The 23014-nt window shown below is 35.9% G+C and overlaps 2 protein-coding genes across 3 annotated transcripts in view; one reads left to right on the top strand and one right to left on the bottom strand.

Moving 5' to 3' along the window:
• The window catches only part of MIS18BP1 (MIS18 binding protein 1), a 47454-nt gene extending 37934 nt beyond the window's left edge, over positions 1–9520 (top strand). The window contains exons 13-16 of the mRNA XM_032344140.1: positions 2572–2720; positions 7101–7185; positions 8881–8935; positions 9116–9520. Of these exons, the coding sequence (XP_032200031.1) occupies positions 2572–2720; positions 7101–7185; positions 8881–8935; positions 9116–9219 (393 nt within the window). The 3' untranslated portion in view covers positions 9220–9520. The remainder of the gene's footprint in view (positions 1–2571; positions 2721–7100; positions 7186–8880; positions 8936–9115) is intronic.
• A 50-nt stretch (positions 9521–9570) lies between these two features.
• FANCM (FA complementation group M) overlaps positions 9571–23014 on the bottom strand; it is a 66768-nt gene continuing 53324 nt past the window's right edge. For both annotated transcript variants that reach the window (XM_032344125.1, XM_032344126.1), the window contains 5 exons: positions 22216–22773; positions 16836–17211; positions 14842–15133; positions 12838–12987; positions 9571–11409 (listed from right to left, as the gene is read on the bottom strand). In XM_032344125.1, coding sequence (XP_032200016.1) covers positions 12870–12987; positions 14842–15133; positions 16836–17211; positions 22216–22773 — 1344 coding nt within the window. In that variant the 3' untranslated portion in view covers positions 9571–11409; positions 12838–12869. The remainder of the gene's footprint in view (positions 11410–12837; positions 12988–14841; positions 15134–16835; positions 17212–22215; positions 22774–23014) is intronic.

The raw sequence follows: 23014 nt of genomic DNA, 5'->3' as shown, positions 1-23014 counted from the left end.
GAGCCACCCAGGCGCCCCTGTCTTTCATTTTCGTATATGGTTAGTGTTTATCCCTAATATTTAGGCCAAGGACTGATAGTTCCACAGACATAACTCGAAGTATAGTATAGGAAGCAGTCTGCCAGTACAGGCTCTTCTCATTAGTGTCCAGACTCTACACTTCAGTGAGTTTCAAAGGTAATGGGTATAGAGCCAAATTGAAAACCCAGAAATGTTAAAATAGGCTAAATGTATATATTTAAAATTTCATATGCAATGAGGCAAACTTATAAAATTATTTCATACTGTATAGTAAATACAGTGGAGGGATTTAATGGCACATAAATTTGTCATTTGTATAAATGAATTTTTATAGTATGAAAAATCATAATTAAAAACTTCAGGAGTTGGGGGCACCTGGGTGGCTCAGTCAGTTCAGCCACTGCCTTTGGTTCAGGTCATGATCCCAGGTCCTGGGATCTAGCCCCATGTCGGGCTCCCTGCTCAGCGAGGAGCCTGCTTTTCCCTCTCCCTCTGCCTGCTGCTCTGCCTACTTGTGCTCTCTATCTCTCTGTCAAGTAAATAAATAAAATCTTTAAAAAAATAAAAATAAAAAAATAAAAACTTCAGCAATTGGGAAAAAATATTTACAAAATATAATGCCAGTGTTTATAATTAATTCAGGTGTTATTAAAATTAATAAAATTTGTCAACCGGTGCCTGGGTCACTTAGTTAAGTTAAATGTCTGACTTTGGCTCGGGTCATGATCTCAAGGTCCCGGGATCCAGCCCTGAGTCAGGCTCCCTGCTCAGTGGGGCATCTGCTTCTCCCTCTCCCTCTGCCCTTCCCCCCACTCATGCTTGCTGTCTCTCTCTCTCAGATAAATAAAATCTTTAAAAAAACATGTCAAATTGGGGAGGGTACGTGCTATGGTGAGTGCTCTGAAGTGTGTAAACCTGATGATTCACAGACCTGTACCCCTGGGGCTGATAATACATTATATGTTTATTAAAAAAAAAAGTTTAAAAATTATAAAACAAAATGTCAAGATTGCAGGGGAAAAGTGGGCATGAAAAAATTTCAAAAGACTGAATACTTGGGGAGGTGGTTATATTAGCTTACAATCAAAAGAAAACTAAGTATATGTATATATTCTAAGTTACACTCTTTTGTAAAAATGAGTTAAGATATCCACTAACAAAAGCAGTGGAGATAATGATGTAGCCATACATTAGTGGATGTAAAGTGAATCATACCCTTTGGAAAGCATCATGGTCTTGTTAAAGAACCATTAGATTAATTGTATTCATTGGAATTTATCCTAAGAAATTCAAAAGAAGCCAAAAATCTATTTTTTTTTTAAGATTTTATTTATTTGAGAGAGGGAGAGCAGAGAGGGAGAGCCAGCCTCCCCACTGAACAGAGAGTGCAACGTGGGGCTCAATCCCAGGACCTTGAGATCATGACCCAAGCTAAAGGCAGATGCTCAACCAACTGAGCCACCCAGGCACCCTGAAGCCAAAAATCTTGACAAGGATATTCATGGCAGGTTGATCTTTACAGTAGCAAACTAGAAGCAAGATAAGCAAATACAATATAAATATTAACTGCAAATTTGAGACTATGTCTTGAATATAAATGTAAATGTTAAAGAGTAGTAAGATTAATGCAAAAATGGATAGATACAGACCACTCATTGAAGTGTAAAAATTCAAATAGTTGTTTTGTTTTAGTGAGCTAAACTTAAGTAGTTTTTAAATTTACTCAATTTTTAAAAAATTTACTCATTTCTTCATATTGTTACATCATCTCCAATACTAAAAAGCTACACAATGCTTTAAGAATTTAGTAACATCATTTTCTGGGGTCTTTTAGCCTACACTAATAAAGGAAGGTATTTTAAGGGAGCCATCTGAGGCTCTTACTTTGTTTCCTACATAACAGCCATGGTCTTTTCGGAGTTATATCCGTTATATAATTCTACCATCATTTCAGGCTTCTCTAAGGTTTTAATGTAACAGAAGGTAAAATCTTAAGGATTGAATTGTTTATTGGAAATATATATACACAAAAGTTTAATATTGCTTGAATTCCTATTAAGTGCCAAGCATAATAATCAATGAATTAGTTCTGTTTTGTTCTGTTTACACAGAGGTAAGCAAACCATGACCCATGGGTCAAATCTGACAGGCCACATTTTTTAGAAACAACAAATTTTATTAGAACACAGACATGTTCATTGTTTACTCAGCTATGTCCCCTTTCATGCTACAACAGCAGAGTTGAGTATTTGGGACAGAGACTGTGAGGTCCACAAAGCCTAAAATATATACTGTCTGACCCTTTACAGGAAATATTTGCTGACTCCTGGTCTTTTCACAACTTTTAGAAATAGGCGTCATTGTCTCTGTTTAACACAATAGAACCAAAATTTTTTAAAGGCTCTGTTCTGTAACCACTAAATATGTTCTCTCAGCTGGAAAATTTAAGGAGGAAAACAACTTACTAGCCCACCCAAAAACATTTAGTGATAATGAGAAATGCCATTTTTAGGGTTGTCTGCTGGCTGGTAATAAATATTTGTTTTCTAGTTGCCAAGTCTCCAGGATAGTGCAGAAGAGGATGATATTCTGCCAAGTATGGACAAAAATCCAACAACTCCATCATCAGTTGTCTTTCCATTGGCAAAAACTCCACAGTGTCAACATGTCAGTCCTGGCATGCTAGCCTCTGTAAATAGGTAAATAGGCATATGATACTGTAATTCTCTGCATCAGCATTTAACATTTCATGAGTTGGATAGTAGATGTCAGTAATAAGAAGAGTTATCATTGAAAAAAATCAAGAAAGAATAGTTCTTAAAAGTCAAGGATGAACAAGTAGGGACAGTATAGGGACACAGCTCACACTTTACATCAGGAAAATTCCAAATGGATCAAAGTTTTGCATAACATATTACACTATAAAATAAACCATAAGAAACCTTGCAGGATTATTTGATAATCATTGATTAGTAAAAGTCTTTTCAAACTATGATGCAAGACTCAGAAGACACTAACAAAAAGAATCATAAAGTCAACCAGGGAAACAGTTTTCCCCTACCAACCACCATAAACAATCAAAAGATAAACAGTGAAGAAAAAAGATAAACAGTGATCTGTCAAAAGAATATATGAAATTCATCAAAGGAAAAGGCTAATTTTCCTAATGCAGCACTCCTAAAAATTAAGAGGAAAGGAAAGCCATTCTCATGCATTACTAGTGAGAAGGTAAATTAGTATAGTGTCTCTAAGAAGCAGTTTTTCAATATTTGTCAAAATTGTGAATGCTCTTTGACCTATCAGTCCTGCTTCTCAAATAGTGAATGCACAGCTTATTAGAGTATTGTTTATAATAGCAAAAGACTAGAAGCAACTCAAATTCTAGTCCGATAAACTCTGGTACATTATGTAGCCATAGAAATTAATGAAGAAATTCTTTAGGTACTATTATGGTAAAATGTTCAAGATATATTAAGTGAAAAAAGTTAGATGCAGTGAATTATTTGGCTGTGTGTGTACTTGCATATGTTATATGTGCATATATATGTGTGTGTGTGTATGTATATATACATATATATATGTAATTGCTTTCCTTTTATTAAATATATCTGGAAGAATATATAAGAAACTGAAAAGATTAATGATCCCTACAAAAAGGAACTAAGATCACTTGGAGATGAAAATAAGAGGGAAACTTTTTGAATTTTAAACTATGTGAATACAGGAACTACTTGAAATATAAATAAAATTAAGAAAAATCAGGGGTGACCAACATTCAATAACACAGAGAAAAGATGGAAAGTAATAAATAAGAGGCCTGAAAATAAGCCATTCCATTTGACAGTCAAGCAGGACAATGCTGATTTTATGAAAAGTAATTTCCATGGTTTTGAGGCAGAAGCCAAATAATAATGACTGTGAAAAAAAAGTATTCAGTCCTCTCTTGAAGCTTAATGAAATTTTAATTTGCATTTATTTGGTAAAAACATAATTTTCCCCCAGCAATCCACAAATTATTTTTGGTTTATTTTTGATTTGGTATTCATTGCAAGTGAAAGTATATGGAGAGTATAATTTTGGACAAAGTTTTTGGTAAGCACTTTGGCCAAATCATCAAAAATTTTAAAATATTTATCCCTTTGGCCCTTGAATTTTGTTAGTCATTTTATGAGGAAATGTATTTGGGGAAATATGTTATGTACATCTGTATGAACAAAGATGTTCATTATGAAACAAGACTGAAAATATGGAAATGACCTAAATGTCCAATAAAGTTAAGAAATTAGAATTTGTCCATATAATAGAATAATATGTAGAATAGAATAATAGAATAATATGTCCATATAATAGAATACATATTATATATAAATACATTTAATATATATTATATATTTATATATAATAGATATTATTACATTATATATAATGTAATTATATATTCATATATTTTATATACATATATATTATATATGTATATATGTAATATATTTGTACATATTTTAAATATATATTATATAGAAAATATTATTATATTCTATGAATCATGCCTTCAAAGAATTTTTTTTTTTAAGATTTTATTTATTTATTTGACAGAGATCAGAAGTAGGCTGAGAGGCAGGTGGTGGGGGTGGGAAGCAGGCTCCCCACTGAGCAGAGAGCCCAATGCAGGGTTTGATCCCAGGACCCTGAGATCATGACCTGAGCTGAAGGCAGAATTTAACCCACTGAGCCACCCAGGCGCCCCAACCTTCAAAGAATTTTTAACAACAAAGAATAATGTTCAGTTGATTATAGATTATAAACAGTATCCCAATTTACATAATATATTCAGAGAGGAAATTTCTTGACTAAAAATATCACTAGCCATTATCCCTCACTGAATGACTTTTGGTTTTTGGGTGGTTTTGGGGTTTTTTTTAATATCACTTTTACAATGATGGCAATACATCTTTTTTTTTCCCCCCAATGGAACACATGGTGGACTCATTAATATCATGAATATATCTCCGAAAACTTTGAAAAAATGAGTTTCCTAGGCCTCCTTTTAATTTTAAATAATGAAACAGTTTTTATCACTTCAGAAGTGACTTTTTTGTACAGGACAGCAGGCTCACGGGGTGCTGATCCTGAACAGCTGGCCAGGCTTATTCACTAGCTATACAGCAGTGTTTGTGGTTCACATTAATACCTTAATACAGTCATATGTTTAGAAATTTCAACATGTCATAGCTTTATGGTTGCTTCCAGATTATCATAAAGGATATTTGATCATAAAGGATCTTGAACTCAAGAGAGAGAATTAGAATTGGTGTTCAGTTGGTATTTACTGTTATAAGCAAGACTACGAACCGTAGGGAGAAACGGGAACAACCAATCTGTTTAGGTTCAGTTTGTGTCTGTAACTGAGCCAGGTATTTGCTAAGAATGAGAAGGGGGAAAATAAACTAAAAAGAAACGCCTCAACATTTAGTTGGAAGCTGTAAATTGAGGATTTTCATCACCAGGTATATCCTTAAAGTGGCTAACTGTTAAGATTCAATCTGGATAGGGAAGGAAATGAACAGTAGAAGGGAGTGAGAGGTCTTAAAGGGAGTCCAGGGACAAGTCGTCTCAGTGAACTTTGGAAAAAAGAGCAAGATAATGATTGGAAAGAACACAAATGGGACAATGAGCAATAAGTAAAACCTTAATTTCCTAGAATATTTTTACACGGTGTTTCCTTTAAAATGTTAGGTTGAAGCGTTTTGTCCATTTCCATTAGTACACTGTTGTCTTAAGAATGGAAAAGACAGGGGCGCCTGGGTGGCTCAGTGGGTTAAAGCCTCTGCTTTCGGCTCGGGTCATGATCTCAAGGTCCTGGGATCGAGCCCCCACATCGGGCTCTCTGCTCAGCGGGAAGCCCGCTTCCTCCTCTCTGCCTGCCTCTCTGCCTACTTGTAATCTCTGTCAAATAAATAAATAAAAATCTTAAAAAAAAAAAAAAAAGAATGGAAAAGACAAATACACTTTTCCTGTTTTTAAGTTTTTATTTAAACTCTAGTTAGCTAACATACAGATTAATATTAGTTTCAGGTGTACAATATAGTGATTCAGTACTTCCATAGGACACCCAGTGCTTATCACAAGTATGCTCCTTAGTCCCCATCACCCATTTAGCCCATCCCTCCCCCATCTACCTCCCTTTTGGTAACCATCAGTTTGTTCTGTGTAGTTAAGAATCTGTTTCCTGGTTTGCCTTTCCCCACCCCACCTCCCAGTTCATCTATTTTGTTTCCTAAATTACAAGTATGAGTGAAATCACATGGTTATTTGTCTTTCTCTTATTTTGCTTAACATGCTTTCTGGCTCCATCCATGTTGTTGCAAATGGAGATTTTAATCTTTTTTATGGCTAGGTTATATTCAATTTTATATTTATGCCACATTTTCTTTATTCATCAATTGATGGATACTTGGGCTGTTTCCATGATTTGGCTATTGTAGGTGATGTTGCTCTTAACATTGCAGTGCAGTATCCCTTTGAGTTAATATTTTGTATTCTTTGGATAAACACCCAGTAGTGCCATAGCTGGATCATAGGGTAGCTCTATTTTTAACTTTTTGTGGAATATCTGTACTATTTTTCACGTGGCTGTACCAGTTTGCATTCCCACCAACAGTGCACGAAGTTCCTCCTTTCTCCACATCCCCACCAATACCTATTGTTTGTGTTGATTTTAGTCCTTCTGACAGGTATGAGGTGATATCTCGTACTTTGATTTGAATTTTCATGATGATCAGTCATGTTGAGCATTTTTTTCATGTGTTTGTTGGCCATCTGGAGTCATTGGGGAACTGTCTATTCATGTCTTCTGCCTGTTTTTTAATTGGATTATTTCTATTTTGGGTGCTGAGTTGCAGAAGTTCTTTATATATTTTGGATACTAACCCTTTATCAACTTCCCAGAAAATACACTTTTCCCCAGAAAATGTACTTTTTAAAGATCAAAACACATTTTAAATTAATTTTGTCAATTGCTATTCAGGCTGTGGAGAGAAGTATGATAGTTAATGTTGACTTATAATTTTGTATTCAAACAGGAATGATTGTGATAAATATGTCTTTCGTATGCAAAAAAACCATAGAAGTAAAGGTGGCATTGTCTGGGGCAATATCAAGAAAAAAGTAAGTTTATTTATTCTTCATTTATTCATCACCTTTATGGAATAACTATAATATATGGCAGACTGTGAGAGTTAAATGTAAAAGTTCTTGCCCTCAAAGTAGTTACTCTTAGAGAATATTATTTATGGAGGTAAAATGAAGAACCCCCTTGTCTCCTGATTGTATATTCCTTCTGACCAGATTATAGCAATTTCTTCCTCCCTCACCCATGTTGAAATATTTATATTGCACACTTGCTCTAGATTATAATTCTTCTCAGAGAGTTTGTAAACTAAACATTGGGATTACATAATCCTGTCCAATCTCTATGGGTTTCCTTTGTCCACAGAAAATGGTAGATACTTAAAATCAGCCTGGAGACTAAATTCTTTAAAAGAAATCTCCAGTATTGAGGGTGCAGACAGACTAAATGATTCTTAGATTTCCTTTTTCCAGTCCCACATTCCTGAGACCAGAGAATGAAATTGTGGTTTGTTGCAAAGGATCTGGAATCATCATAGTGAGAAAGACTTGGCTGGCTTCTAGTCTCTGTTTCACCAGTGAAAAGTTGGATTGTTTTGACAACTGTTTCACAAACTCGAATGTGGCCAAGAGTCACTTAGGGATCTTGTTAAACAGATTCTGAACCAGTAGATTTGAGATTTCTACATTTCTAAGGCTTCAGATGATATAATGCCTATGTTGCTGTCCATAGACCATACTGAGTAGTAGCAAGATCTTAATCCACTTAGTCTGTTCACATGGATAAATCTATAAGGACCCTTCCTATTAAGAATTTTTCTTTGTATTTCTGATAATCATCCTAACCAGTACTGGATTTCTTTTCTTCTTAATGTGTCAAAATGGGAGCAATCTACTGAAATAAAATAATATCCTTGTGATTTAGTCCTATTTTTTTCACAGACTAGTATTTTTTAGGTAGTGTGTGAGGACAGAAAGAGCAGAGGATTTAGTGTTAAAAATTCTGATTTCAAGATTTGACTTCCCGTACCAGCTTTATAATAAGACAAACTGTTTGGGCTTTCTAATCTCATTTTATTCACGTATGGTTATCATTGATGTGGGAATCATGGGTTTAGTGTCCTTGAATGATTTTGAGAGCTAAATAATAGAATAGTGGTTTTAACTCATTTCACAAGAAAAAGTACATTTATGTCACAATCTGATCATGGGTTTGTATCTGAAAAGTTTGAACTATATTTACCTTTAGTATAGTGGATATACCCTGTCATATTTTCTATTCTATTCCTTTTCATTTTTTAAAGATAGGCAGCCATGGCCAAAAGTTTAAAAGTCATTGATGTAATAAGTATGTATTATACATTTAAAATTTGTCATTTAAGTTACCATTTTAGACAAGAATTTAAATTCTGCTAGTGTAATGTAATGGATTGAGTACTTAGATTTTGGCAACTGTCCAGAGGCCCACAGACTATCCCGTCACCTCTGCAGCATTAGTTTGTAATATTTTCTTATAAGTCATGTTTGCCAGCAATGGGAAAAACACTGAATAAGTATTCTTGCCGCAGATAAATTCAACTTAAAATTAGACATTTCACAGATAATTATAATGTGATTAGGTATCATTATAGGCATGTGTTCAAGGTACTTGGGATGAAGCATGCTTATTTTGTCTATGTTTGAGGCAGAATTCACAGAAGGTACTATTTGCTATTAATATAAACTTTCTTGCAGGTTGAAACGGATTTTTTAACTCCAACATCAAAGAAAGAAACCCTGTTTAACAAAGGTAAGTTATTTTTCTTTTGTAGCTTAATCTATTATAAGATAACCTCTTTATTAACATGGTACATGAAATTAACTGCTCTCAAATGGGCCAGACTTAAACTATTCAGTTTCTCAGTTATTTTCAGTTTCTTTGAAATTACTTTTAAAAGTATACTAATCTTTATTAAATTTCTCTTTACAGAATTAGGAGAAAATTCTGGTATTGGAAAGCTTTTCACTAATGCTATGGAGTCTTTAGATGAAGAAGACAAAGATTATTATTTTTCAAATTCTGATTCTGCGTAGTAAAAATGAGAAAATATTTCCAGGATTTTTATCAAGAAGCAGATATCTGTATCTTCTTTTGGAATATATGTATTTTCCTTATAACATACCTTCATATGAAATTGTGGAAGGTTTTAGGAGTTTGTATTCAGAATAAACATCCTCCTGTAAATATTGCTCATTGCTGCAGGTTACTAAAATTTAAGGACAGTTGTTTTGCTTGTATAGATATTTGTAAATTTCTGCAATATTAAAATATTCTAGGGGTACCTGGGTGGCTCAGGGGTTAGAGCCTCTGCCTTCGGCTCGGGTCATGATCACGGGGTCCTGAGGTCAAGCCCATGTCGGGCTCTCTGCTTGGCAGGGGGCCTGCTCCCCCCACCCCCACCTGCCTCTCTATTTGTGATCTCTGTCAAATAAATAAAATCTTAAAAAAAATTCTAGATAAGTCTCGCTTAAGCATCCAAGTCTGCTTACTTTAAGAAAATCATGTTCCAGATTTTTTAAAAGCTTCCAAGAAAATATTGCTCCCTTTAGGAATAGGGTTGGGGAGGGAGAATGAAAAGTAGACTGAATTGCTGGGTACTGGATACTAGGTACATGAAAATGTCTGAGTTAGCATTTGTTATCACTTGGTATACAAGCCAGAATTGATTTAATGTTTAAATTACATGTTGTTGAAACTAACGTGACACTCTTTCTCCAGGTTTTTTTCTTAAAACTTGTGATTAGCATACCTATGAAACCTATATAAATTTAATTTATTGCTTTTTCGGTATTTTATTAGGTAGAATCAGAGAACAAATTTTGTTGCATTACGCCTTATTTACATATGCAGACATTGGTCTCAAAAAGACTGGATTAGGCAAACATTCAAGTAGTTGAACTACATTGTAAGAAGTTAATAAACCATGTTATAGTGAACATTTTCTTTTCAGCTCCTTTAGAAATAAACATTATTTAGCTCATTTTGCCACTCTGTTTTGAAATTTGACATACAATATTTTTCCTGTGGTTATAGTATATATTCACTTACCTTTTCTCTCCAGTTAGATTGTTCAAATAAACTTGGTTTGGTTTTATAACATTTGTATTTTGGTTGTTGTTGTTTGATTACTGGATCATAAAAAGTAAATAAATATGCACTTTGTTATTGGTTCAGCTTGTTGCCTCAAAAATTCTCAGAACTTTTAGTAAAAAATATGTTTTCTTGTTTCTTAAGAATTTAGTCAGTAACAATCAGTTGTATAACTATTAAACTTTTGGAAACATAAGATTTGAAAAGAATATTGCTGAGATATTAGACTGAGTTCATAATTGTTTCTGCCACAAAGACTAAGATGTAGAATGGAACAAATGAAGAGATTATCTTAGTGAAATACAGTTTTATGACTTAAATTGCCAATATTTGGTATAATACCATGCTGTTTAATGTTAATGGATAGTGTTTTTAAGGAGTTAGAGGGTACTTAAATTCCATAATGGGAAACAAAAGGATAATTTTGATATAGCACAGACTTAACACCCTAAAGTGCGGCCTTCCCCCCCTTCCCAATTCCCTTTGTCCTGCTAGAACTCATTCAGTGTCCTTCCTAGTCTACTTTACTGTATCCCACTTGCCAGGTACTTGGTTAGTTCCATTTCTTTCCATCAGGTCATAAGATAAGCTAGTAAGCCTTAAAGTAACCTCCAAAGGAAACTTAAAAGTAGGCTTAAAGATGGATTAATAATCAGTAAGGTTGACAGTTAAGCGCTACCAATGAAAGTATAAAGAAGACTACTGCAGCTTAAATATGGATAGAGCTCTGTACACGGCAAGCATAAATAAATAAAATCTTCTAGGTTGTCACCCTCACACCAGGTTAATTAATAGAATATTTTGTCTGGTGGTTGGACACAAAGAATATGAGCACACTGGTGTCTGCATGGGAGGTGCTGCAAGGTGGTCATCATTCCCAGGTCAGTAGGAAGTTGTTGAGGAACTGCATGCTTCTGGAATGCAGCTAGGGCATGGTACCACCAAATGTCCCCCCCCCCCCCACCTGCACCACTGACAACAGGTAGCAGGAATAAGCAGCAGCAGAATAGCAAACTGGAGCCAGAAAGAAGCCCCTTCCTTCTACTGATAAAGCTTAAATCATGCCCACTGTGGGGAGAAATGTTCAAAAAGTCCAGTCCATTATAGCAAGATTCCAAAGGGTAAATTTGAGCCTGAAAGAAAAATAAATCGATGCTTGCACATGAGCCAGTAACTTCTAGAATTTCTCACTTCGACAGAATTATTGAACAGTAGAACTATGAAATCTGCTGCTCTAAGTAGAATTAAGAATTTATACTACCACAAAGAAGCTAAGCTCACAATTAAGGGTTAACTTTTTAGTGGTGGGGGCAGGACCTGTCTCTAATTCCTGGGTTCTGGTTCTAGATTTCCCAGTAAACTTGAATGAGTCACTTGTTTGTGGGCCTTATTTCTACCTGATAAGAAAAGAGAAAAGAAATCTGAATTAGGGGCGCCTGGGTGGCTCATGGGTTGGGCCGCTGCCTTCGGCTCAGGTCATGATCTCGGGGTGCTGGGATGGAGTCCCGCATCGGGCTCTCTTCTCGGCAGGGAGCTTGCTTCCTCCTCTCTTTCTCTGCCTGCCTCTCTGCCTACTTGTGATCTCTCTCTGTCAAATAAATAAATAAAATCTTTAAAAAAAAAAAAATCTGAATTAGGTGAACTCTGAAGTCCCTGCCTGGTGTAAGGCAAGCAGAACTCAACTGTGAGGTTAGTTCACCTACTCTGCAGGGTAACAAGAAAACAATGAGGCAACCAGAGAATAAAGGACTCTAAATGGGGGGTGGGGGGGAAGGGGATCCATAGTTAAAGACTGACTAAGAGGGCCTCAGATATTGCAGATAAAACTGGAGACATCCTAAAATATTAATAGCATCACAGACACTATTAAGGGCACAGTGAAGTTCACATTCAACAGCTCATCTGATACTAACCAGTTTCCCAAATCTAAGCCAATACTCCACTTCTCTGAATATGATATTTCAACAACAAAAAAAGCAATGTGGGTTGGAGTTCATACTAGCAGGATTTGACTATACTTGATTGGGACACTTTTGATAAGATAATCATACTCAGTTAAATTTTCATCTCTCCTAGTAACTGAAGCACACTTCTAATGATAGAGCTACCATTCACATCTTACCCAATATGTAGATAGACTCAGGACATTTAAAATATTCTGTATGATAATATCATTTTTATATAGGAAAATTATTTATGACCATTAAGTTGGCAGCAGTCAGACACCTCAACCTATTATGCTAACAAATGGCAAGTACAGTGCTATAATCTCTGGAAATTTTCTAAAATACATCTCTATCCCAAGCTTCTACTTTCTTTAAAGCACCTTCAGTAAACCTTCTTTTATTCAATAAATAAGTTTCATAATCTAGTTAATCAAAATGATTACTGAGTATCAGGTTTTCTTTTAAAATAATTATAATCTATATAAATAAAAATATACACAATATAAAATACATATGAAACTATTCTTTTACATATTTTAAACTGATCACCACAAACCACAATAATGATTATTGAAGTGCATTCAGTATTGCGAGAGTTCTTTTTCATAACTGAACCTGAGCAATATGATCATGCATCAGATTGTAGTCTACTTTGGTTGACCATCTGGTAACATCTGCACATCAAATACATAGTGAATATATCTGTATATCTCCTCAGCCTTCTGATGAGTTACTTGTGCACATAAAGAGATTTCTTGAGGTGAGCTGAAAAATAAATGAGTAGAACTTTTGTATAATTTAATCTTATTTGCTTAAAGAGCACCAAACATAAAAGAGTTAATATGTCCTTAGCATGAGTTTAAATAAAAGTTATTCTCTATATTTAAAGTCATATATAAAAATAATTTCATTGTTTTACACATGGGCCTTTGGTTTAATTAACCTATTTTCTGAAATCTTCCTTTTCAAGCAATATAACAGACAAAATCTTGTAAAATTTGTAACTATCACATTTGTCTAGTTCCAAAACTAAACAGCCCAGACTCTGAGAAACTCGGAGTTTTAGAGGGGAGAAGGGTGGGAGGAATGGGTGAGCCTGGTGGCAGGTATTAAGTTGGGAACGTATTGCAAGCAGCACTGGGTATTATACGTAAACAATGAACTGTGGAATACTACATCAAACACCAATTATGTATTGTATGGTGACTAACATAACACAATTAAAAAAAGAGGATAAGGGGCGCCTGGGTGGCTCAGTGGGTTAAGCCGCTGCCTTCGGCTCAGGTCATGATCCCAGGATCCTGGGATTGAGGCCTGCATCGGGCTCTCTGCTCAGCAGGGAGCCTGCTTCCTCCTCTCTCTTTGCCTGCCTCTCTGCCTGCTTGTGATCTCTCTCTCTGTCAAATAAATAAATAAAATCTTTAAAAAAAAAAAAAGAGGATAAAAAAATGCAAGCTCATGGACGGGACTGGAAGAGATTATGCGGAGTGAAATAAGTCAAAAAGAGAGTCAATTATCATATGGTTTCACTTACTTGTGGAGCATAACAAATAACATGGAGGACATGGGGAGATGGAGAGAAGGGAGTTGAGGGAAACTGGAAGGGGAGGTGAGCCATGAGAGACTATGGACTCTGAAAAACAACCTGAGGGTTTTGAAGGGGCGGGGGGTGAGGGGTTGGGGGAGCCAGGTGGTGGGTATTAAGGAGGGCCCAGATTGCATGGAGCATTGGGTGTGGTGCAAAAACAATGAATACTGTTACGTCGAAAAGAAATATAAATAAATAAATATTTTTAAAAAGCAAAAAAAAAAAAAAAGTACATTGGGGAACTTATAATACAAGTAGCCCTTGACAGTGGAGATGTTAGTATGTTGCTGGACAATATTGCTCTACCTTGACAATGAGCTCTCAATCTCTTTTCTAGAGAAGGATATTGATGGGAAGGTGAACTTGTGAGGACATAATAATGTAAAGTTAAGGAACTGCTTAGTTTTCACTTTAAGAAAAAGTAAGTGCATTTTTATGTTCTTGGGATGAATCCAAAGTGAGCCTTACGACCTATGCATTTCATTGCGATACCTGTGTAATTTGTAGCTTAAATTAATGTTGTAATTTATCTTTACTTTGGTTAAAAAATGTGATTTGTGGGCGCCTGGGTGGCTCAGTGGGTTAAGCCGCTGCCTTCGGCTCAGGTCATGATCTCGGGATCCTGGGATCGAGTCCCGCATCGGGCTCTCTGCTCAGCAGGGAGCCTGCTTCCCTCTCTCACTCTCTGCCTGCCTCTCTGCCTACTTGTGATCTCTGTCTGTCAAATAAATAAATAAAATCTTAAAAAAAAAAAAAAAAAAAAAATGTGATTTGTATAATAAATGATCTACCGTGTATGTTCAAAAAAAAAAAAATGTAAGCTCAGATATAAGAGCTGTCTCTCTAGCTCCCAGAAGGCTCTAAGTTCCCCAAAGGCAATGGATCGAGCTCCACCTCAGGCTCCAGTCTTGGCAGGAAGCCTGCTTCTCCCTCTCCCACTACCCTGGCTTGTGTTCCCTCTCTTGGTGTCTCTCTGTGTCAAATAAATAAATAAAATCTTAAAAAAAATAAAAATATTAAAACAGACATACCTGTTAGTCATCTTTTTCACAGAAGAAAACCGGTGACACATATTTAATGCAGCTATGTAACTTATATTGGGAATACTTAGATAAAATTGAAGTGCCTCACATTTACTTCTGCTCACCACCGTTGGAACATGAATACCAACATTCTTTCTTTGTTCTAGTAAAGATAGTTCCTTTAGCAAATCTGCAGTTTCTTCTTGGCAGGAACTGAAAAGAATTCGGATTCCAGCACCAATTAAGGCACTCAGCAAGTTGTCGTAGCTCTTTGTTCTCCTAAACATCCTGGATATGTCTCCTAAATATTTCATATTTAGGAAAATACATTAAATTACATTAATTAATTAATTAATTAAAATTAACTATAATTAGTAAATTATATTAAGTAGAATCATTAATACTACATATAATCAAAATCCCAAGATCCATACCCATTAAGCAAATTAGTGCCATCTTATGCTAATGAGAAAGGCTCAACTGAAGATTTAGTGATTCTCAAGTATCTGGGAGATAAAATAGGAAGAATTATCCTTATGAGGATCTTCAGTTGGAATCAAAAAGATGAGTCAGCAGGAGAGATCTCATATTCCTAGATAATTCATTGCTAAACACCAATAGCATATTATCTCTAAAATTCATAATGCTAGCACATCAGTTAGCTCAAGTACTGGCTTAACTGATATATAATCTTACATATTTATCCCAAGAGTAACTCAAAACCCTGCATACCCATTTTAGCGTCATCCTTAATTCTTGCCTATTAAGTTACTTCCCTACCTTTCCCATTCATTTCTTTTCATATTCTATCCTCCATCCTTTTGGGGGCACTTTTCATTACGGAAAAACAAAAATTTTTCCATAACTTTTTTTTCCTGCAACTTTTGCCATGTTACTTTCCTTTTATTCCAAATCTATTTCCTTTATAAAGGATATTTTGATAAAGAGGAAATTATAGAATTTTAACCCTAAGAGGACCGAAGAGATAGCTTAATTAAGTCACTTGTCAGAAAAAGAAAGAAGGAAAGAAAGAGACAGACAAACGTGGCTACTGAAAGAGTGACTTATCCAAGGCCATATAGTTTACCACTGACAGTATGGGGATAAAAAGATACAATGTTCAATTATCAACCCAATGTTTTATATAAACTACATTATTTCCTTTTACTTTATACTGTGTTGCTGTATAACTCTTGAATTCTTCCATACTGGCCTTTTGCCTGCATGATTTCTCTTAGTCCTCATAATATTACAAAATGAATAGAACAAGTATATTATTAACCCCTCAGAGAGAGTGATTTGTTAATGCAACGTCACATAGCTATTGTGACAATAGAATTCAGTGTGTCTTCTGATTCCATATTCCATGACCTTTTTTATCATTCTCAGGGCTCCCCCTTCAAGTAGGTACCACCCAAAGAAATTCCGTAATTGAAGCTCCTGTGCACCCATTTCAGCTCCCTAATAAGAACACCTGAGTATTCAACTGAACTCTCTTTATACCTCAAATCTGCTCTTCTCTGATAATCATAATTAATAAAAAGCAGCACTACCTAGTGCCCGGTGAAAGAAATCAGTTGATTCAAGGGTAATTCTTGCCTCCTTCCACCAACTACTGCTAATCCTGCCTCCTAAATCCCCTAAATCCTCCTCCTTTTTCCCACTACTGCCTTAAGGTCCTATCCTTTCTGAAGCCCCTGAAAAAAATGCATGACTGGTTTACTTGCCTTCAATTTCTTACCCTTTGACTCTCAAACTGCCTTTAAACACAATGACTAAAAAAATCCAAAAATAAACCTATTTATGAAGCAGCTAATGATAATAGCATAAAATAAATATAATGACTAATGAAAAACATTATGGCTTCATATAAACACATAAAGTGACATTTTTGAGTCAGGTATTTATATTTTAAGAGTTTCCAAATACTGATAGCAGAGTGAATTAAACAATAATCTAGTTCCTTTACAGCTTTATAAACAAAAACATTTAAAAACACAAACCTGTTTTTTCTCTGTCCTTCTCCACTATCACACATATTCTTTCAAACATGCTCTGTAGGTACTGGATCTGGTCAATGAGTTTGTTCTTATTGATACTATTTAACATCTCAGATTGAGACCTCCTTTCCACCACCATGCGGTTGCTCACAATGTAATCACAGCCATTAAGAGGACAAACCTCTACTTGTAAGCCATGAATTGCTCTTAGGGAAGAAATTACTTCTGATCCAGAAGTGATTTCACAACTATCTACAAGAATACAAGTTCTTTGGCCTTCCTGTGGAAGTCTAAGAGAAGCATATGTGCCAGGCAAATGTGGTCTTGAATTGGAACAATTTGCCACGGAAGTTCTCAAATCCTCCAGAGTACGACCAACCTGAAAAGGTGGAAAATATTGGTAACTATCAGGTTAAATATTAGTGCCATAAACTTCTAACACCTGAAACTTATTTTCCTTACTGATATTATTTCTTCTTTTTAACTGTTTTTTTCTTCCTTCAACATGATCAAAGTGACTATGTAACATGAAGGACCAAGCTACCACTTCACACCTAGTAGGATGGCTAAAATGAAAAACAAAGCAGTAAAATAAGTGTTGTCTGAATGTGAAAAAACTGGAACCTACATTGCTGGTGGGAATGTAAAATAGTTTGGCCACTGTGGAAAACAGTTTGGAGGTTCCTTAAAAGTTAAACACAAGGGGCGCCTGGGTGGCTCAGTGGGTTGAGCTCCTGCCTTCAGCTCAGGTCATGATCCCAGGGTCCTGGGATCAAGCCCCACATTGGGCTCTCTGCTCAGCATGGAGCCTGCCTTTCTGCCTACTTGTGATCTTTGTCTGTCAAAAAAAATAAAATCTTTAAAAAAAAAAAAAAAAACCAACACAGAATTACTGTATGACCCAGTAATTCTACTCCTAGGTATATACCAAAAAGAAGTGAAAATAGAGACTCAGATATTTGTTTGCCAATTAATTTTGGAAAATTCTCAGTCATTGCCTGTACAAATAGATCTTCTAACCTATTCTCTCTTCTCCTTAATTCCAATTACGTGTATCTTAGATTGTTGGACACAGTCCCAGAGCTCTTGGATGCTCCATGCTGAGGTTTTTTTATTCACCCTTTGTGTTTCATATTGGGTAATTTCTATTGACCAAGCTTTAAGTTCGTTCTCGTTCCATGATTGTGTTGCATCTACTGATGGGCTCATTAAAGATATTCTTCATCACTCTTAGTATGCTTTCCATTTCTAGCATTTCCACTTTCTTGTTTTTTATATTTTCCATTTCTGGAATGATGGTCTCTTTCTCTTCATGCATGTTTGTTTTACTTTTCCACTAGAACCTTTAATATATTAATCAAGATTATCTTAAAATACTTATCTGGTATTTCCAACATCTGAGTCATACCTGAAAGTTCTTGGGAATGTTTTCTTCTTCTATATATCTTGTAACTTTTGGGCGAAAGCCAGACATCTCGTGTAAGGTAATTCTAGAAACAGCTATGCTTTTTTGGGGGGGGGGGGGCTAGGCCTTTAGTGTGTGGTGTTTAACCAATCTAGTCAAAAGTTTAGTTTAGGGTTTTGTTTTGTCTTTAAAGGTCTTATTTATTTGTCAGAAAGAAAGCACGTACATACAAGCAGGGAGTGGCAGGCAAAGGGAGCAGACTCCCTGCTGTGGAAGGGACCTGATGTGGGACTCAGTCCCAGGATCTTGTGATCATGACTCAAGCTGAAGCAGATGCTTAACTGACTGAACCACCCAGGCATCCCGGTTTTCTTATTGCTATGACTAGCCTAGAGACTTTAAACTCCCATAGTGTTACTTTGTATTTAGGATGGGGACAGGGTTCTGCCGATGATTTTTTGAAATGTTCTCTCAGCTTTACATCTTCTCTGAGAGCCTGCACCTCAGTGATGTTCTCCCTTTATACCCTTGTTCCTGTCAGCAGTTGATTGTTTTTGTTACTTAGTGCTTGCTAGCCTGCTTGGAAAGAATGTTAGACACATGAGGTGGCATGGCGGCAGCAGGGCAAGTGGTGGTGGGGGAGGGAGGGAAATTCTTCTTTCCTTCTTTCCTGCTTCAGCCTGAGCTGGACTTTTGTCCCTCAGTCTCAGAAATAGGATCTGCTCAGTGATCCTGCCCTCCTTCCTCCCAGTGGTTGAAGATCTCTAATTCTCTAGGCCCAAGATGTTTTCACGCTTCTGTCTCAGGTATAGAATGTTTTTCCTTTTTGCCTTCTTCCATCTGCAAAGGGTCTTTCACCTAGGCTCTGAGGTATAGCTATAAGGTCTGCTGCTCATCCCCAGCAGCTTTTTGTTCTATAGGAGAAATAGGGGAGAAAGGAAACAGATGGGGTTTGCTGCCTTTTCTATAGTAACTTCTATTCCCAAAGGCCTGGCATTAGCAAAGGAGGCTTTCTCTGATTCTGTCTTTCCTGTGAACACCTGATTGAATCTATGGAGACTAGCCCATGAGGAGTTATGAATTCCTCTCTGTGTGTAATTCCCAGTGGTTCTAAATTTTCATGCTAGTTTATTGCCTTCTGCAATTTATTAAAGTTTTAGCTTAGTCTTCTTACCAAAATATACAGTACCCAGTAACTTTGGCAGTAACTGTGCCAAATCAACTAGTCTTTCATTGGAAGCACTTGTCTTTCCTTAGAAATGAGGCTCATCTACAACCTCAGCTCCACAATAGTTTCAAGTAAAACCATGATTCTGTGGATTATCTGGCTTTTTGTTGCTGCTGTGACTAGGAAGGGAACAATGTTCTTTCCAGTTTTCCACATCCTAAACTAAAGATGGAAGTCCTAATCACTCAAAAATAATCTTCAAAATAATTCAGTATTCAATTTAAAAAATAACTGCATTAAAGAAACAAAAGAGAATATTTAGAATACTAAGTTATTTTGAAGTAGAAAACTGTTTCCTAAACATAACATTGAAGTTCAGAAACTGTAAAGAAAAAAACTGAGACTGTATAAAAGTTACCTCTTCCCAAGGAAAAATCCACCATCAACAAAAATGTACCTCATGTTCTCACCCCTCCTACTTCAAGTGAGAAGAATCATACTACGTTGAAATGGAGTATAAGTAACAGAAGAAAATTGAAAACACCTTTCTATAAAAAATCTATTCATCCTTTTTCAGTCCTCAAAGTATTACTAGATGTATCCATTTTTTAGAGCATGCCAATGTAGAAATGTAGTTAGTGCTTCTGCTTTCCAAAGGATTGTGCATATACAGATCTTTCTCAAGTATGAGATAGGATTACCTCTCAATAAATACATCATAAATTGAAAAGATTGTTAAGTAGCAAATGCATTTAATGCACCTAACCTACTGAACATCATAGCTTACCTTATACCTTAAATTTGCTCAGCATACATACATTGGCCAATGCTGGGAAAAACCCATCTGATTTAAAGCCTATTTTACAATAAAAGTGTTGAATATCTCTTGTAATTTATTGAATACTGTACTAAATGTGTAAAACAGGATGGCTGTATGGGTAGAGAGAGTTACAAGTGTATTAGTGGTTCACACTCACAAGTGTGTAGCTGACTGGAAGCTGCAGCTGCCAACATGACCTCAGAGTATCAAACTACAGGTTGCTGACCCAGGACAAGATAAAAAATTCAAAATCTTAAGTAGGGTTTCTACATAATGCATATTGTTTTCACACCCATCATAATGTCAAAAAATTAAGTTGAACCATCTTAAACCCAGGGGTTTACTATGTACTTTGACCCTTGGGATTATTATCTTTATACTATAGCTAAAGATACTGAGGCTCAGAGAAATTAATTAGCCTTGAGTTCTATTACAAGACTTAATCTAGTCACCTTTATTCTAATTATGCCTTGAAGAAATAACTTTGTGCAAAAAAGCCTGGGGAAAGTTTAAAATTGGAAACATCCAGATGCCTGGGTGGCTCCGTTGGTCAAGCCTCTTACTCTTCAGGTCAGGTCATGATCTTGGGGTTGTAGGATTGAGCCCTGTGTTGGATTCCACTCGGCATGGAGCCCAAGATTGCCCCTTTCCCTCTTCCTCTCCACCTCTTCTCTCTCTCTAAAATAAATAAATAAACCTCTAAAAACAAAAAGTTGGAAACATCAAATTAAGAGCTACAGTATTGATACTAGAGCATGTTGCTAAGGCCGAATGGCCTAAAACACTCGGAATAAGGTATTTAGAGAAATAGAAGTTTAGGTCTAGGTCTCTCTCCAAGATAACAATCAAGGAAAGAACTCAGTTATGTACAGTTAAGGGATTCCTATTACCAAAACCTTTAACCCCTATTTTAACAAAAATATATAAATTTAAAAACTATAAGTCGCTTTAGGGATTATTTCAGCAATAATAAAAGACAGGGAGAAGTTGGAAACTGGACTATCTGGCCATTCTAAAAAGAGAAAATTTTAAAGGAAGGAAATCAAGTAGTGGTTCCTAAACTTCTCTCCCCAGTAAAGTTACATATCTGAAACAGGGAAAAGAAAGTTAATCTGTGGGGAACTAGTTCTGAGCATGTAACTCCTGCTAATTTTATTCTGCAAGCAGCCCATTTCCTACATCCTTTCTGTAAAACTATCAAGCTTCTTTATAGAGTTTTTTTTTTTTTTAAAGATTTTATTTTTTTATTTATTTGAGAGAGAGACAATGAGAGAGAGCATGAGCGAGGAGAAGGTCCGAGGGAGAAGCAGACTCCCCGTGGAGCTGGGAGCCCGATGTGGGACTCGATCCTGGGACTCCCGGATCATGACCTGAGCCAAAGGCAGTTGTCCAAACAGCTGAGCCACCCAGGCGTCCCTCAAGCTTCTTTATAGAGTTTTATTAAGAAAACGATTATCATACTTAAAAAAATTAAAACATAAACATCCCTATATGAATTATCAATAAATTTAGTGTACTATTTTGTTTGAAGAATTTCACCACTGAGGCACCTGGGTGGCTCAGTGGATTAAGCATCTGTCTTTCGCTCAGGTCATGATCCCAGGGTCCTGGGATCAAGTTCCTCATCAGGCTCCCTACTTAGCAGGGAGTCCGCTTCTCCCTCTCCCTCTGCCTGCCGCTCTGCCTACATATGCTCTCTCTCTCTCAAAAATAAAATCTTAAAAAAAAAAAAAAGAATTCACCACTTGCTAATTTTGACTTACTTAACACAAAACACACAAAAAAGCAAAACAACAGGGGAAACTGGCTAGCACAGTTGGAAGAGCATGGGACTCTAGATGTTGGGTTTGTGAATTCAAGCCCCACGTTGGGTATAAAGATTACTTCAAAAAAAAAAAAAAAAGAATAGACTTAGGAAAAAAAAAGGAAAACAGCAAAAAATCTCTTTTGGTAAACATATGAAGGTTTTTTCCTCTAATTTGATCCATACCTTTAAATGAATTGGAAATTTTCTACAGTCTTTCTGTGAATCAACAGAAGAGAATGACGGTGAGGTAGGTTCAATTTTATTACAGCTCTGAGGTTTGAAGTCAGAAACTGCATCCTTTAAATGAAGTGGTGTCTGTTGTCTCTGCTGTGGTGACTGATTAACAACTGGGGCACAACGGTCCTTGGACTGCAATGAAGACCCAAAACACACTATATTCGAACAATGGTCCTGCTGGTTGCTCTTATTAACAGTGCTTGGGTTAACCACAATACTGGATTCTCTGTTATCATTTACAGTGTTTTCCTCCTCACTTGAATCATCTGGTAAAATAATTCTGGATAATTTCTTTTTTGAACGTGCACAATTCTGTCTCATCTCCATTTGTTTTAGCTTTACTGCACGTCGGGTTTTATATTTTTTACTCCCACTTGCAAAGCAATCTTCAGTTATTATGTTGAAATCAACACACACTTCTTCTTCACTTGATTGGCTTTTGTAAGACTCATCTTCATCAACACAAAAACTATCTTCTAAGTAGGTTTCATCTTGCTCAGGAATCTATAGTAAATATACCAATTAGCACATTATAAATTTCTTTCATAAAATCAGTATGTATTTAACATATTCTTTTAAGTACATGAAATCTTTATGAATATTTCGCTTTATCAATTCAGTCACTTGCACTCAACAAATATATCCTGACTATATTCTTTATGGAAGAAAATGGGAAGACAGATTAAAAAAAAGAATAATTTACCCTCTAGAAATTCATACTAGGTAGATAGCCAGAAAAATAAAC

The sequence above is a fragment of the Mustela erminea genome, chromosome 5 (assembly GCF_009829155.1).
Source record: "Mustela erminea isolate mMusErm1 chromosome 5, mMusErm1.Pri, whole genome shotgun sequence".
NCBI classification, from domain to species: domain Eukaryota; kingdom Metazoa; phylum Chordata; class Mammalia; order Carnivora; family Mustelidae; genus Mustela; species Mustela erminea.
This window is presented reverse-complemented; position numbering and strand designations above follow the sequence as displayed.